We start from the raw sequence: 17,640 nt of genomic DNA, 5'->3' as shown, positions 1-17,640 counted from the left end.
TGAAGGCAAACGCACAAAACTCTTGTGAAGCAATATTTGAAGCATATTTTGCATGTGCAAAAATAAATGTTGCATGAATGTGTTTGAAATTGAATTAATTTATTATTTATTATTTCATCAGACGATAATCAGACTCCTATATATTTTTTGTGAACACATGCCCTAGTGGGTGTGTGTTAGAATAACAAATGAAAGTAGAAATCAAGCTCAAATCATGGTCAGATAATTCTGCACATATATGAAATAAATTCCATTAAGAATATAATTGTTAATAAAAATCCTTCAGCCCAATTCAAACATATTTTGGTTATAAACTCAACTAAATCATGATACTATGTAAAAAAAGAAGGGAAAAAAACATAGTTGAAAACCATAATCAATGAGGTGATGCAGTGATATCACAGTTTTGTCATGATCTGCCCTGATAGCTCACCTAAATTACTCATTGCCTTTCACCTGCTTAACTCTCTCTAGCTCCCAATTATCACACATCTCATCCCCCTGAAGGTTTCCCTCAGTTACAGTTATTAGGGCTGATCGTTTTTTGTTTGCTGTTTGTTTTGCTCCTGGTTTGATTTATGTTAGTGTCATGTCTGTCAGTTTACTTATTTTTAGTTATTTTTAAGGTTCATGTTCCGGTGAGGAGTTTATTCTCTAGCCTGTGTCCTCAGGCGAGTATTCCAAAACCAGTGGTGAGAGCATTTCAGTGTTTCCCTTGTCTTCCTGATTCTGTTCCCTCTTACCCACTGGCCCTGTCTGTCCCTGCCAGATCTGTTTGCCAGTACCACGGTTGGACTCCTCCTGGATTCTAGCTCCCAGGGTGCGTTTCTGTCTGAGCTGGATCCTTGACGCACGGGACTCTGAATCTGCCTTTGTGCTCTGATGGATTCCTGGAACTTGGATCTGTCCGTTCCTGAATGGACTTTACTCTTAAACCAGATAAGTGACTCACTCTAATTATGATCTTCTGTTCAGATGATTGTGGTCCCTTACCTGTGTTTCTCTCTATAGAATCAGTGATGGGTTGCCTCAGCACCTGCAGTGTCTGCAGTCGAAGTTCCACAGCAGCGTGTTTCTGTTCTGTCTGTTTTTGTTTTAAAAATGTTTTGAACTTTTCTACTGGCTGTCTCACCTTGAATACCGGGTCCATCTGTCCTGTTTTCTGACCAGTTTAGCATGGTTTTTGTGTTTAAGGGACCAATATTCATCTTGAAGAATTTGGGATGTGATCAAATTAGCTTTAAACTAATTTAGTGCAATTGGATTGTTTTCATACTACTTAACAATGCAAATCCAAGAGATGAATAAATCTTATTTTGGCCAAATAAAGATTTATTAAATAATTTACTTAATCAGAATGTTATGGTCTTGGTTCTGTTAAGTTTTCATTGAGTTTTTAGTTTCATGTTGATAAATGTTTTTCTTTTCAAGTTTTATTGGTTTAATTCCTATTTTTGTGTTTTTGGATGTATTTGGGTTCTTACGCTTTTCTTTGTTGCCCTCTGTTGTTGTTTTTCCTTTGCCTTAGCTCTTTCCCTAGAAGCCTCAGTTAACACCTGCTCCTAATCAGATCGTTAGTCCTCTCTTTGTTCAGTCTCCCATAAATACTCTCCTTGTGCAGTTCCACAGTGCTGGTTCCTCTTTTTACCTTGTGTCTCTTTGTCTTTCCCTGGTTCCTTGTGCTTGATTTTACCCTGATATCTCTGTGGTTCTGTTTTGTGTATCATTTTAAGTTGGATTTTTGGATTCCTGCCTCTGTTACCTGTGTTAACTATTTAAATATGCAAGAACTAACCCCTGCCTCTGTATCTGAGTCCTCAAACCTCAACCAAACGTTGACACAGAAACCAATAACCTTTAGTTAATTAGTTTTATACCTTCTTTGAGTTAGCTAGCAGCTTAATTATTCCCATTACACAACTTTTGGTCATAATTTGGTAATAAAAATGTAATGAGTGTATGAGAAAACACAAATGTTAACGTTATATCAATTTCTAAACCTTTAGTGAATTAAAGTTTGTTATAGGTTTATAAATAATAGCTCAGATATGTTAGCAAAGTGTACCGCCAGTCGATCTTGTTAGCTTGTCTTTACCCAACAGTAAACACATGAAATGATCAAGAATCTTCATAGAAATAAATTATTTAGCTAGTAACTCTCCCTAACTTGTAACACACATGTACATCTGCCAATTTTCGTTTTGGAAAGCTTGAGTTTTATCCAACATTTAGCAGCTTAGCATGATAAGCTTGCAACAAGACAGTATCCTTTGTTCTAGCCAGGCTGGCAGACATTAGGGAAGCTTTACTGCTCCAGCCTTTTCAAGCCTCTTCAAGCATCTAAAAGTTCTGGAACTCAGAGAAAACTGCTACCAACGGTCTGTTTTGTTGCAAGTCAAATCTGAATGTCAACCATCAGACGTAGCCTTGGTCAGTCTGGAAATCTGGACCTTGGGCACAGGCTTAGCATGCTGGCGCCTCCTCCAGTATGAAGCCCAAGACAGCTTCACAGAGGCCTGGGACAGTGCTTCGTCCTCAAGGCACCATGGGGGACAAAGGCACACTCCTGTGGAAGTGTCTTGTGGTGTTTTCTTGGGGTGGGTGAGGGTTGCAGAAGTTTGAGTGTCCAAATAGCAGGCAAACCTTAATCTACTTAACCCAGTGGTTATCAGTGTTGGGCATGTTACTTCCCAAAAAGTAACTGAGTTACTAACTTAGTTACTCCACAATAAAGGTAACTAGATACTAGTAAAAGTAACTATTGCGTTACTTTTGCGTTTCTCGCCCCCGTAACCCCCTCACCACCCGGCCCCCACGTTCTCGCCGTGTGTTTCAAAAGCCAGCTGAATAGAGTGGACAAAGACAAGTACCTGCAGAAAGTTTTGCACTTATTGCAACTCAACGTAAATGACATCAGGGGGGGAACGCTATCTGATGGGCCTATAAACCCAATCAGATAGTGTTTCCCCTGCTTCACATGGGGGGAACGGTATCTGATGTGGTTTAAATATCATCAGGCTCACACCTACTCATGGGTGTGAAGTTTTTTAACAGGGTGTTCAGATCTGGTGAGTGAATGAAATTATTAACTGGGGATGTCTAATTCTGAAATCCTGTATGTTTGAGATGTTACAGATTATCTATCTATCTATCTATCTATCTATCTATCTATCTATCTATCTATCTATCTATCTATCTATCTATCCATCCATCCATCCATCCATCCATCCATCCATCCAATATTTGATCCTTCACGCTCTCCGTAGTTCCCCTGTGGCGACCTGAGTAACGTGCAGTAACCGGGTGTCGGCAATGGTAACTGCGTTACTGTTCTTACTATACAGTAAGAGTAATAATTTTGATTACTCCTTACTTAAAAAAGGTAAGGGTGTTATGCCGTTACTCCCATCACTGGTTATGTTTACATAAAGCATGGAAATGGGTCCCCATTATCGAAAATCATAATAGTTTATTGCACAAGAATAATAAGTATAAAGCACCAAAACTAATCTAATTAAACAAAATTACAGACACCATTCATCATCATTTAGCTTTTATGAATTAAACCTAATTGATTAAACTGAAATATAGCGGGAAAAAAAAAAAAAAAAAAAAATATATATATATATATATATATATATATATATATATATATATATATATATATACTGTTTTGGTCTACAAATGCACAGCAATCTGAGAGCCATATATTTTCTCAAAAAGTATTTTTTTTTTATTTTACTTAAAAAAGAAATAATGGATGAACAGAATAATTCTACACAATTCAGGTGCGAAGATTGTTAAGAGTTTAACAAGCTGTACGCAATGCACATGTCCATAATGTGTAAAGTGTCATGATCTTGGCACTGATGACTGGTTTTATGGTTCGTTCTATTTACCTGCCTAGCTCAGCAGAGTTTCTCTTTACTGTTCATCTCACCCACATGCTCCTGCCTCTATTTAAATTGCTTGCCCCCAGTCGTCAGTGCCAGATAATTTCAACCATTGGTTAGAGTTTTCTAGCATACCCTCTGTGTTGCTCTGATTGCCTAATCCTGACTAGTTTCTACCTTTGGACCTCTGAGCCTGCCTGACTGTTCTGATCTAATTGCCTGATTTGTCTTCAGACTCCTGCTGAATTCTGCCTGCTTAATATCCTGGATATGTCTCCTGGCCCCGACTTGGACTTCTCTTCAGTACCTCTTCTGATCTCTGGTCTTCTGTCTTGGACACCAATATACTTCATAGCCAACAGCTTTAGCTTCTGGGAAACTCCTGCCTTCCCTCTTCTGCTTGCTTCTGCTCATCAGCCAGTTCAGCAGCCTCCTTGGCTTCAGCTCCTGAAACTCTCTGGGCGGCATTCGCCACATGCTGTGTGAAATCGTCCGGCTGGTTTCCAGTCCTTCCTCTGGGTTCAGATTGAACTTTAAAACCAGAGATTCTGGCCATTTTTGTCCTAGCTGCTGAGTTGCAGAATGAACTTGTTGTCAATAAACTGCATTGTAAATCACATCAGTCTGTCTGCCTGAAATTCTGGGTCACAAGTTCTGAATTTGTGACATAAAGGCTGTATGATAATGGAAGGATAGTAACCTTGGCTCTACTGGAGGACATCATGGGTGGAAGAATGAGAATTGAGTGTATGCTTAGAGATGCCTGTGCAAATTCTTCATCATCGAGATAATGCCAACTGCAAAACAAGCTAAAAGAAGGGGACATTCATCTTTTGTTCAGTTCTCCTAAACGAGAATTGACATTCAGTACTTTTTGTCAGTTCTGTTGGCTTGTCCTAGAAAAATCTGTAGTTGGAGCGATGATGCTTTTAAGCCCTTTGTGGCCCATCCTCTTCAGCTACTGCCAAGTTAGATATAAATCAATTATCCACTTGTTAATTCTGCTAGGTCGCTAGCCTAGTAAACTAGCCACACCCACCAGCAGCCAAAATCATTTTTGTCTGCTAGTGGGTCTAGCTTCTATCAATGCCCCAGGCCCTAGATCTGGTGGGCCAATCACAAAGCAGAGATGTGTTTTGAATTTCTAGATGCAAAGCAGTTGGGGTTTTGAGAGTGGGACGACAAAGCTGCACGACACTGGAGAAAGCACAAAAAGGAAGATGGCAACAACTATTGAACAGTTCTCATTTGACTCAGTTTTGGAATCAGTTTTGGAAGGATTAGACTTGGGGTTTTTCGTTGAAACCTGAGCAGGAAGAGGCTCTACGCTCATTAATTTTTAAGACGGACATATTCTCTGTTTTAAAAACAGGCTGTTTGTTTACACTCCTCCATCAGCTTTCTGTTGTGCTTCCCACGTCTCAGTCAGTTGCGCTCATTGGTCAGAGCGTTGGCCAATATGTACAGACATGGTTTGAAAACAATAGGCTGTTCTCATCAACAATCTTCCAATGTCTCATTTATCGGGGGCAGACTCAATTACACATTTAATCTCACTATTAGTCTGGTTTATCAGGCTACTGGGTCGTTGGAGTTTGACGGTTTTCTGTTTGGCCATGATGAGGCTATTAATTTGTGGAATTTTTATTCTGTTTAATTCTAAATCTATGACTTTAATAGAAACACTTCTGTTGATGTGTCTTATGATTGCTTTCCAGTTTGAGATCATATTTCATGTAATCAAGACAGTTAAAAGTGTGTAGATCCCAATTTTCCTCCAGTGCCAGCAATGTTTAGATTCAGCTTGATGTTGTTTTGGGTGAGAAGTTCAATCAAATGCCCAACTATGTAAATTATTTCTGTTAAAAAAGCCAATATTCTCATTGAGCTGTAGTTCGTTTCACCTTTCCCCTCATCTGAAACTTCATCAGTAGAATTTTGTGAGTGGAGAACTGCTGGAGTTATTATGATTTCTGTTTTTTTTATTATTTTATTCATTTATATGTTTTATATTGCTCTCAATCATTTGTTTTTCTATATGTTACTCTCATCATTGGAAAGAGTGTATGGAGGTCATAAGACTGTCAAATGTTTTGTAAGAATGCTTTCCTGTTTTTCATTTGAGAAGCAGAGAAGTGAAAAGTCATAACTCCGACACCTTGTGTAAAGCATATACTGAAACCAGGCAAGTTCCCTATCTTAAAAGTTCATGCTACGTCTAAGAGACTGCATAATCGAAACTAACGCCTGCTGTTGTAATGTGTTGACTGCTCAATAAAAAGCCTGGCAAGTGTTTAGCCAAGAGGAGATGCAGAGATTGAGGCCCCGTCCACACGAAGTCAAACCCTGGCCTAAACGCACAAATTTTTCACCAAACCAGCCTCTCATCCATACGAAGCCGGCGTTTCGGGGGTCTGTAAACAATCTTTTTTTTATTAAGCCTTGAGTGGGAAGATTTTGAAACGCTTTTTTCGCGGTTTCACCTTTAAGCTCTAACCGCATTTTTTTTTTTACACGCATGCGTCATAGCGTCGCCTCTAAACACGCATGCGCGACACAGTATCACAACAACAATGGCGCCGTACTGTGTTGAATGGTTGCTGCTCATGCTACTCACCCTGCTGTCGGGCTTACAACAGAATCTTCTTCTTCTGGAATATCTCCAGGAAGAACAGAGCAATATCGACGACATAGTTCAGCACCTGAAATTGAATGAACCACGACAATGGACCCGCAGGGGTTTTCCGGTTTGGTTGTTGTATAAATATTACTGCGCATGCCCAACATTTCGTTGCATGTTTTCGCCTATTTTTGCTCTGGCACCACAGCGCCACTTACAGGCCTGGCATACATTTTGCAGCGTTTTCATGCATTCGTGTGGTCGATCACATTTATTTTACGTCTCCGTCTTTACGACAAACGTTCTGGAAAATATTAGCGTTTCATGTTCTTTTTGACTTCGTGTGGACGGGGCCTGATAGTTCAACTCTGGACTCCCCTTTGCAAAGCATTTCAAGAAAAAATCTTACACTGTCTTTGTTTCATTTTTTATAGGTTAAAGTTGGGGAAACTTAACAACCCTAACAATAACCTGTTATATTTTTCTGTAACTTCATGAAGTTGAAGTAAAAAACATTGTAGTGGTCACAAAATTCAGCACAAAAATATTCAACATATATTTGGTTATAAAGCAAAGCCTCAAATGTGTCCTGGACAGATGTTCAGACCTGAGAGTTTCCAGTTTGCAGTTTGGATTCTTCAGTCCAGAAGACAGGAGCTTCACTCCAGAATCATGCAGCTTGTTGTTGCTCAGGTCCATCTCTCTCAGATTAGAGGACTGGGAGCTGAGAACTGAGGCCAGAACTTCACAGCTTCTTGCAGAGAGGTTACAGTCATTCAGTCTGAAGGGAGAGATATAAAAATGAATAAAAACATGTCTGATGAATTAAAAATTCAAACTTATATATAATTAAACTGAGAAGCTCATAGAAATCCAATGCAGGTCAAAACCCCAAATCAGAACATATGTGGTTTGGACAAATGTCTACGCTCAATGACCTAGTTAAACTCAGAATTATGTTTTACCCGTACAGACTGACCTGTAAAAAAACGAACTCTGCTGTTTTAGATAATATCTTGTATATATTTATAAATAGTGGAACTAATTAATTGATCAGTATGAACCAGTGTGAATCTGGTATGACATATGTTTCCCCTTTTGTATTTACAATGACTGATGTAAGCAGAAATAGTCAATGTTTGTATATATATATATATATATATATATATATATATATATATATATATATATATATATATATATATATATATATATATATATATATATATATAAACTTAATTATCATAAAACTGGTTACAAATCATCAATAAGGCAGACATTGTAATTTTAATTCCTAGGAAGACTGGCAGAGAGCTGAGAGCAAACTATGACGAGAGGGACTCACATCCCTTTTTAAGCCAGTATATGTCCAGGCCCATTTGAGGTTTGGGAAAGAGTACATAGATTATCCAGAAGAGGATTCAGAGAAAACCATGTGGTCAGATGAAACCAAAAAATAATTTTTTTGTACAAACTCAACTACTTTTTGAAGGAAGAAGAATGTTGGGTGGCATCCCAAGAACAGGGGTGAAAACATGCTTTGTGTTTTCTGCAAAGGAGAACAGGGTGAAAGTTTCCATAAACTGTGGTCTGTTTGTCAGGTAATTTTTGATCCAGGTAATTGTTAATGTCTCCACCTGAGTCTTCTTGAGTTTTTCACAAGTAAGTCAGATGGAAGTGTATTATTGAGCCTAGGGCAAAGTTCAATTGAAGAAACTGAACACTCGCTCCTGAATGCTCTCCACGAAAGCCAATCGGCATCCAAAGTTTATCTTAAAAGGCATCAGATCCGCAACTTGTATGCTACCAGGTGGTGGTTGCACTGTGTGACTTCATTGAGTTTACACAGTTTCAACTCGAAGTGAGCTTCGGATCCTCCGCCATCCCATCCTATCCTCTGACACACGTGTTGATCCATGCAGTGCTGCTGAGATTCGAGGTTCCGCCATGCCCTGTGCTGTGCAGAAATGTTGTCTCCAAACATTTCTGTGTTTCAGCCATCAGCAGTCAGCTGGCTCGCTCTGCGTTCAGCTCGCAGACACTGATTCTCTTCAGGTGACATGTATTCCGTCAAGGCTCCAGTGTTTCCTCATTCATAGCTATAGCTCTTTCTTCTCCATTAAAAACACTTCACACACATGCTTTTCAGCTCACAGCTCATCGTTAATTAACATCAGTCCTCTTATATTTTGGCTTCAAGCTGGGTTTTGTAAAATATTCCCAGTTAATTATGTCTTGACGATTTAATCAGTTACCCTGTAGGAAGCTTACGTGTCCGCTACGTCTATCATTGTGTTAGTGATTATGTAGCCCACTGCATTCATTAATCTTTGCTTCTAGTTTCAGATCATCACCAATTGGATGTCTCAACGCCAGCACAGTCACAGGCATTCCCTCAGCGCATTGTTTCTATCTGAATCTCCTTCACGTTAGACAAGTTTCATTGCGGCTGGCACCCTATGGCACCATCCATCCATTGCAATAAGTGCCTTATGGCATTTACTCTCCTCACTGCAGGTGTTATGATGCCCTCTATAATCCCGGCGGGTGGTTATGGTGCTGTTTTCCCATCGCTGCAGGTGCTTATGGTGCCTTTTCCCATCGCTGCAGGTGCTCATGATGCCCTCCATCCATAGCGGTGGCGCTTATAGCACCACTCTTTCCATCAGTACAGGCGCTCATGGCACCCTTTCTATCACTGCAGGTACTATGGTGCTTTCTATTGCACGGCGCTTCATGGTGCCCTTATGGCACCCCTTTTTTCCATCGCTACAAGTACTCATGGTGCCCTCCATCCATGGCTGCATACGCCTCATGGTGCATTATATCTGTTGCTTATGTGCCCTCCATTCAGTACTGCATGCGATTATGTTGCTGTCCAAAATTGCGGTGAGCGCTTTATGGCACCTTCCATCTTTTGTGGAGAGCCTCATCGCAACTTCCACCTTTGCGGCGGGCACCTCATGACACCTTCCATCTTTGCGGCAGGTGCCTCATGGCGCCTATTATTGTGGGTGCTTATGGCACCAGAATCATGGCAGGTACTTCATGCCATATTATAGCATCGCTGCAGGCGATCATGGCGCCCTACACCCATTGTAGCAGACGCATCCCTCTTTTATCCCATTGCGGTATAATTTCATGACACCCTCACTTCTAACCCCTTGGGACATCATTGCAAACGTATCTCAACTGAAACATCACTCTTAACTATTGCGGCTTGCTCGTTTTTTTTTTTCTTGTGTCATCACGGCTTGTGGGCTAGCCTAGATCATTGCATCCCCATCTCGCTTTCTTAGCTCATCGTGGCTTGCCTATAATATCCACAGCTCATCGCTACACGTGTGTGTGTGTGTGTTCTCTGCTCGCACCCTCAGCTTATCACTACGTAGAGCTCATCTATGGTTGTGGCGGGCCAGAGCACTCAACCTCAGCCTATCATTGCAGTTATCACCGCAGTCATCATTGCATCGTTATTTTCAACCCTCAGTATCTCCTTGCTTGGTCAGTCAAATTTGTGCATTATCTCAAGCAGCGCTCTTTTATTGCAGGCTGCTTCTTCTGGCTAATTTCATTTCCTTCCTCCTTCTCCAGGTTCACTGTTTAGGGGCAGCCCTCTGACTTTTCTTTTTGGTCTAGACCAGTGTTTTTCAACGCTGGTCCTCAAGGCACACTGCCCTGCATGTTTTAGATATTTCCCAGATTTCACATGCGTTATCAATTGATAGCAGATTATCAGGCTTTGCTGAACTGCAATCATCTGAATCAGGTGTGCTGAACCTCAGAAACATCCAAAACATGCAGAGCAGTGTGCCTTGAAGACCAGGGTTGAAAAACACTGGTCTAGACTGCTTCTCGATTAGATCAGCTATCTTTTCTACTATCACATCATTCTGTCTGCAGCCATGCTTCATTTTTACGGTGATTCCCCATCCATAGGTTTCAGGGGGGTTCTTTCAAATAGTTGGTTCACAGTTCATGGCCTGGTCCCCCTCATCAATTCTAATTCTCTGTTCTGTGAGGTTTACCCATTAGCTTTAGCTTGCGTCGTCGGGCCATTCATTAAGAATGGAGCTTGACTTTTCGAAGCAACGGGGCTTCAACCATCATGCCAGATGGTTGTTATACCAGGCTCCCTACTATCATTCATTGCCTCATTCACCCCAGCAATCATCCCAGCAACCATCCCAGCATTTATCCCATCACCATTCACCTCACTTCACCTCACCTCACCATCCCTTCGCAAACTTTTGGTAGGCCTTTGCAGCAACTGGCCCTCTCTTTGTAGGCCTTTGCAGCAACTATCCCTGTCCCTCTTTAGGTAAGCCTTTGTGGCACTGGTCTTACCTAACCCTATTCTTTACTCCTGTTCATGCATATCTATTAAAATTCATAGCTATGTTTCCTGTCGAGTCTGAGCGCCAAAGACCAAATAATTGTATCAATAAGTTTCTTCTAATTGTCATTTCTCTTCGAGTGAGTTTTTCAGATTGAAATGGAGCCTAGGCTGAAATTCAACAGAAGAAACTGATAGCTCGCCTACATCCACATACGACACAGGCAATCAGGTTTGAACCACACCTCCACGAAACACCCGGATATGTCCCTTCCTGAGTGGATCAGAACACCGACCAGACTCCGGACTCCTGGATTCCAGTACTACTCCGGTCTGATCTGAACCTGTCCTGGACTGGACTCCAACCTGCACACTGGGGTTGCTGCATCGGGAACTCTGTGGATGGCTCAGGGCCACCTCTCATTGGCAGTGCATCGCCTTATCCTGCCTATGTTGGAGAGGATGGACTGAACTGTTAAACTAGGTAAAGGACTCACTCTAATCATCTCCTATTCAGATGATTGTGGTCACTTACGTGTGTTTCTCCCTAAACCTAAGAGTGTCAGTGATTGGGCAGTGCCCTGCCCCCCTCGTGCAGCTGCCAGATCCACAGCAGCCTGCTTTGTTTCTGTTCTGTTTTGTGTTTTTAAAATAAATGTTTTGAACTTTCCTACTGGCTTTCTCACCTTGAATACTGGGTCCATCTGTCCCGCTTTATGACACATTGCTACCGGAGTCTTGCTGCGCTTACGCAGTCCACTTGGTCTCCCCATAAAACTCAGCCTACTATCTCCCTAACCAGCAGTCTACAGACTGACTACACTCCTGGAGATGGGTGGTGGCCCCACCACAACACTTACAATGACTAAGCAGGAGAAAATTGATCGATGGATGGACAGAAACACGAGTTTACCAATAAAGGTTCAGATCATCCAATTGGAATTGATCTAATGGGCATATGACAGACAATCAAATGTGATTTATGAAGTCTTCTTATTTGATCCAGTAAATGGGTAGTCATGCTAGGATATTCCTAGCCTCCTGGCCACCGGAGTAGCATTTCATATGTTAACTAGAGTTGTTAACACCTCCTAGCTAGCAGCTCCATTGACCCCACTTCCTCCCTGACCCATAATGTCTGTTATCAGCTGTTCCCAGCATAAAATGACTTCCCATTTGCACAAAGCAGTGGGATTTAAGGCACTTTAAGAATTTAAAAAAGACAACATTTCCTGTAGTGGAATATAATTTTCTCAAATTTACATCATTGTTTCTCTTGTTTAGCTTATGTTCAGCAGCTCTTGACTGACATCTCAGGCACTGAGATTCACCATATAACTGTCAGCAACCAAGCTCTTGCTTTTCTAAACCTAAGAATTAAGAAGGAAAATAGTCAGAGACTAAAGGCCTGAGATTTAATACATTACTGCTTGAAGATGTAGATTTTATATGATATTTTCAAGAGCACAGACTTCATATTTGGAAAAAAAAAGGATTTCCCTGGAATATCACCATCTGTCTTCAGGGGGGGCTGGGAAGGAAGTGATGAAAGTTAAAATAACATCATACTCATCATATAAAAACAAAATCGAAAACTACAATATACAGGATTTAGAAGAAACCATTAAAGCATAAGGAACCCTCTGGAAAATGAAGCAATGGGTACAATTAGTAGCTAAATTAGAATAAAGAAAAAATTTATGACAAAAAAACACATTCTTGAAACACATTCTTCTAATTGAAAACTTTTAACTAGCAATACTAGCATAAACAGCTATTCAGGAGATTTTATAAAGCCCTTTTTTAATTAAATTTAAAGTGATAAGATCATGACCATTTTTTTAGACATAGAGTTTTTGAAATCTTTCTCAAGAATCTCATATTATTTCATAAATTAATGATTGTAATTTCCAGAATTTTCTTAATGTACAACTACAATAACATATTTAGGTATCCAAAATTGATAGATGTTATAACATTGAACCACATCCCACTTTAAATAACGTTTAGAAACTGGAAGCATTGCTTGGATAAAAATGATGGTCTTTCAAAAAATCTATAACTTATTTATGATGATCCCAAACAAGCCATCCTCAGTATTACAGGTTTGGTGGAAGTTAGAGATGAGAAAACAGATGTAAGCTTTGCTGATTTAATAATATTACCAAAGCCAACATAGACGAGGTTCATGAACTAAAAATGCAAAATAAAGGTAAGAGACACCAGGGGAAAGCACAAAAGAGGTGCTTAGTAACGACGAGAAACCAGCACTGAAGGACTGCACAGGGAGATTATATATGGGAGACAGAACATAGGCTAGGGTATTTAGCTATTATGGAGCAGGTGTGGATAGAATTGACTAAAACGTAGTAACTCAAAAAACACAACACTGCTTAGAGATGCTGTAGGAGATCTTGGAAAAATGGTTCCAGCAAGCTATATTTTTGAAAATACACAACAATGCCTCTTCCTTCAGACCACCCCTCGAAACCACGCCTTCAAAACACATTAACACGCATGCTGTCTGTCTAGGTGTTCAGATTATTCCGAGACATCATACTTCCCAAAACCAATTAGTATCACAAAATCCTAATAAGACATGAAGTTATTAGCTCACCAATCGAAAAGAAATACACCGACCCTGGTCTCGGTTTGGAGCTGCTGCTGTTCTTTCAAACTTAACCAGCGTTCAAATGCTTTTCCAATACATAAACTGATCTTTCTTCTCTTTCTTCCTCGGGTTTTGTCTTGACAGCAGCAGTTTCAGATATACCTTTCTGTGCTCTTTTTTGACAAGGTTTTGGAGCCTGTACTGCCATTGTCTTAAGTAAAACTACCACCTTACTTTCGCTGGTATTAAAACAATATGGAAGACTGAGCTAAGTAGACCGGCAATGGCTTTGAACTAGGTAACTAGGTCACTGGTCCTTCCATCTGCACGATATTTATCAGATAGTGCAGTTATACATTTTAAAGAATCTCCTTCACTTTCTGTCTCCTCTGTGTCGCTGAGCAGTGCTGCAGAGTGCAAAAGCATAGCTTATTCCCCTTCACAGGTTGATGATTTTGTTGATGGGGTTGCTAGTTCTCTGCGTACTGCCTTAGACAATGCAGCCCCTTTGAAAATGAAAACCGTTAAAAATAGAAAGCTTGCTCCTTGGTTTAATGCAGAGCTTCGCACTTTGAAGCAAAATGCTAGGAAACTGGAGAGAAAATATCGCTCCACAGGCCTGCGGCAGTCCTTCCTAGTATCGAAAAATAATTTACTGCTGTATAAGAGGACCCTTTGAAAAGCAAGAGCAGCATACTTCTCCTCATTAATAGAGGAGAATATGAATAATCCTAGATTTCTTTTTATTACAGTTGCCAAACTCACCCAGAGCCATAGCTCTGTTGAACCGCCCATTCCACCTGCTCTTAGCAGCAATGATTTCATGGGATTCTTTATAAATAAGATTGATCTTATTGAGAATAAGATCATAAGCACTCCCATATCCGCGATTGTATCTGAGGTAGTCATGGAATCTGAACCGGGTTTAGACTGCTTTGATCCAGTTGAACTTTCTCAGTTAGCAAAATTATTGTCTTCATCTAAAACTTCAACTTGTATGTTAGATCCAGTTCCAACCAGGTTATTTAAGGAGGTATTCCCTTTGATCTCCTCCTCCATTTTAGATGTGATTAATCTATCTCTGTTACAGGGATATGTACCTAAAGCTTTTAAGGTTGCTGTAATTAAACCTCTGCCTAAGAAACCGTCTCTTGACCCATATGACTTGGTCAATTATAGACCTATATCCATTCTTTCTTATCTAAAACTCTTGAAAAAGTAGTTGCCAAACAAGTTTGCGTTCACTTACACCATAATGAACTTTTTGAAGAGTTTCAGTATGGCTTTAGAGCTCATCATAGCACTGAAACAGCTCTGGTGAAAGTCACTGATGATATTCTCATGGCCTCAGATAATGGACTTGTATCTGTGCTCGTCCTGTTAGATCTTAGTGCTGCATTTGATACAGTTGACCATAATATTCTTTTAGAAAGACTTGAATATTTTGTTGGAATTCATGGAACAGCACTAGACTGGTTTAAATCTTATCTATCTGATCGAATTCAGTTTGTTCATGTTAATGATAGATCTTCAACACGCTCAAAGGTTACCTGTGGAGTACCACAGGGATCAGTGCTAGGACCAATTCTCTTTACTTTATACATGCTCCCAATCGGTAACATTATCAGACAGTATGGGATTAATTTTCACTGTTATGCTGATGATACCCAGCTATATCTGTCTATAAATCCAGATAAAGCTAACCCATTACATAGATTACAGGCATGTCTGAAGACATAAAAACCTGGATGACTCTTAACTTTCTGCTTCTGAATGCAGACAAAACAGAAGTTATAGTCTTTGGACCAGAGTCTCTGAAAAAGAAACTGATTAGCCAGTCACTTCATTTGGATGGGATTAAACTGATTTCAGATAATAAAGTAAAAAATCTTGGTGTTATTTTTGATCAGGACCTGTCATTTAAATCCCATATCAAAGAGGTTTCTGGAATTTCCTTCTTTCATCTGAGGAATATTGCAAAAATTAGAAATATCCTGTCCAGGGGTGATGCTGAGAAACTAGTCCATGCATTTGTTACTTCAAGGCTGGACTATTGCTTCTGTCAGCGGGCCCCAGGGCAGCTGTTGCTGCAATGTAGCTTGCCACCATCAGTGTGTGAGTGTGTGCGTAAATGGGTGAATGAATGTAGTGTAAAGAGCTTTGATCAAGTCTCCTGACTTGAAAAAAGGTGCCATTTACCATTTACCATTATTGTAAGTCTTTACTATCAGGAAGTCCACAAACTGTAGTTAAAAGCCTTCAGCTGATCAAAAATGCTGCAGCCAGAGTTCTGATGAAAATTAAAAAGAGAGATCATATCTCGCCTATCCTGGCTTCTCTTCATTGGCTTCATGTTAAATCCAGAATAGAATTTAAAATCCTCCTTTTTACATATAAAGCCTTAAATGGCCAATCTCCATCTGATATCAGAGATCTGATTGTTCCTTATGTTCCTAACAGAGCACTTCGCTCTCAATCAGCAGGTTTACTAGTGGTTCCTAGAATTTCTAAAAATAGAATGGGAGGCAGATCTTTTAGTTATCAGGCTCCTCTCCTGTGGAACCAACTACCAGTTTTAGTCCGTGAGGCAGACACCCTGTCTACTTTGAAGGCTAGGCTTAAAACTTTCCTTTTTAATAAAGCTTATAGTTAGAGTGGCTCAGGTTATCCTGAGCTATCTCTATAGTTATGCTGCTATAGGCTTAGACTGCTGGAGGACATAGTGACCCCCATTTCATCATTCTGCTTCATTTTGTCTCTATTCTCCCACTCTGCAGAATCTGTTTGTTCAATCTCTAACGTATGCTCTCTCTGCTTTTTCTCATAGTAGCTTCCCCTCGTCAGTGTTGGGCAAGCTACTTGTCCAATGTAGTGAGCTAAGCTATCAGTTACTCAACAATAAATTAACCTTCACTACAGAAAAGCTACCACCTAAAGAATTATAGCAAGCTAAGTTACACTAATGTGTTAACAGTAGCTTAATTACATCAGAAGCTACTTAATGTTGTACCAAGCTAATGTCAATTCAAAATGAGTCTGACACACTAGTTAAAACATTTATTAAAGATCAGCCAATGACATATCACAGTGTAAACATTGCTTTATGATCAACATATCAAAATAAAAACTGAAGTAATTACTAATAGACAAACTAGTAAACAATCTGCTGTTATTAGAACCAAATTAAAGGTACTGTGTAGTGTTCTACACATGGAGACATGGCTATGAGTTTGCATTCAATGGACATCTCTAGGGAAAACAAAACCTTACAAAAGGCATCTTATTTCTTTAGGGCCTCCCTTAGAGAAAACTTCTTCAGACCTCAATTAAACAGTCGATTCAAGTAACAAATGAAACTGTTTACAAAAGAAAGTGAAAAAATAAAGAAGCTAATTAAGTGATACATATATTTATGTCCCACCGTATAATTTAATTTCTACCTACATATTTATTCATTGTATTTTGGGGGCAATTAATTGAATGCTTATTTATTTATTTATTGAGCATTTATTTATTTATTTCATATACAGTAGAGCTGTTCCTCAATACCTAAAAAATCTTATCTGTGCAAAGCCTAAAAACAGATTTGTATAAACATCCTGTCAGGTAAACTGCAGTTGGCTGCTCTTCTCGCTCTGCTCCTGTCTCCTCCTCCATCCTGTGTGTGTGGCTCTGTGTGTGTGCGTGTGTCTGTGTGTGTCATTCTTTGAGTTCCACTGCCGTGCGCATGCGCATGTTGCGGTAGATACACACACAAGAGGCAGAATAGAGGCTCATACATGAATGTCCAACGAATAACTCTGATTGTTGTTTCAAAATAGAAAACCTGGTTTCATTTCTTAGTTATACCCTGGATTTTGTAGCGTTTGTGGACGCTACGTCGCTACTTGATCAAAGCAATAACATCACTACTGGAAAGTGACTTGATAAATAAAGCAGCGACGCTACAGTCAAGCTACTGGAAAATGTAGTTAAACTAATAACTTCGCTACATGTAGCGGCGCTACTGCCCATCACTGCGCCTCGTATGTTCATGTTTGGCTGTGACTCCATCCTGAAGAGAAATATTGGCTGTGCTGCTTCCATCAACACCCTTGTTTATAGATTCTGGAGATCAGCCTGTTTTCCAGTGTGGTCCTGTTTCCCTGACCGTGACTGGCTGGATGTGCTCTCCTCATCC

At 40.0% G+C, this 17,640-nt stretch overlaps 1 protein-coding gene across 1 annotated transcript in view; it reads right to left on the bottom strand.

Moving 5' to 3' along the window:
• The window catches only part of LOC119797484 (NACHT, LRR and PYD domains-containing protein 12-like), a 92,325-nt gene that overhangs the window by 33,667 nt on the left and 41,018 nt on the right, over window positions 1-17,640 (bottom strand). Inside the window, exon 8 of the mRNA XM_038306570.1 lies at window positions 7,121-7,294. Within this exon, the coding sequence (XP_038162498.1) occupies window positions 7,121-7,294 (174 nt within the window). The remainder of the gene's footprint in view (window positions 1-7,120; window positions 7,295-17,640) is intronic.

Source organism: Cyprinodon tularosa, unplaced genomic scaffold (genome assembly GCF_016077235.1).
Source record: "Cyprinodon tularosa strain WSP-4 unplaced genomic scaffold, ASM1607723v1 ctg1158, whole genome shotgun sequence".
NCBI lineage: Eukaryota > Metazoa > Chordata > Actinopteri > Cyprinodontiformes > Cyprinodontidae > Cyprinodon > Cyprinodon tularosa.
Note: the sequence above shows the minus strand (reverse complement) of the source record. Positions and strands in the feature narration are given on the sequence as shown.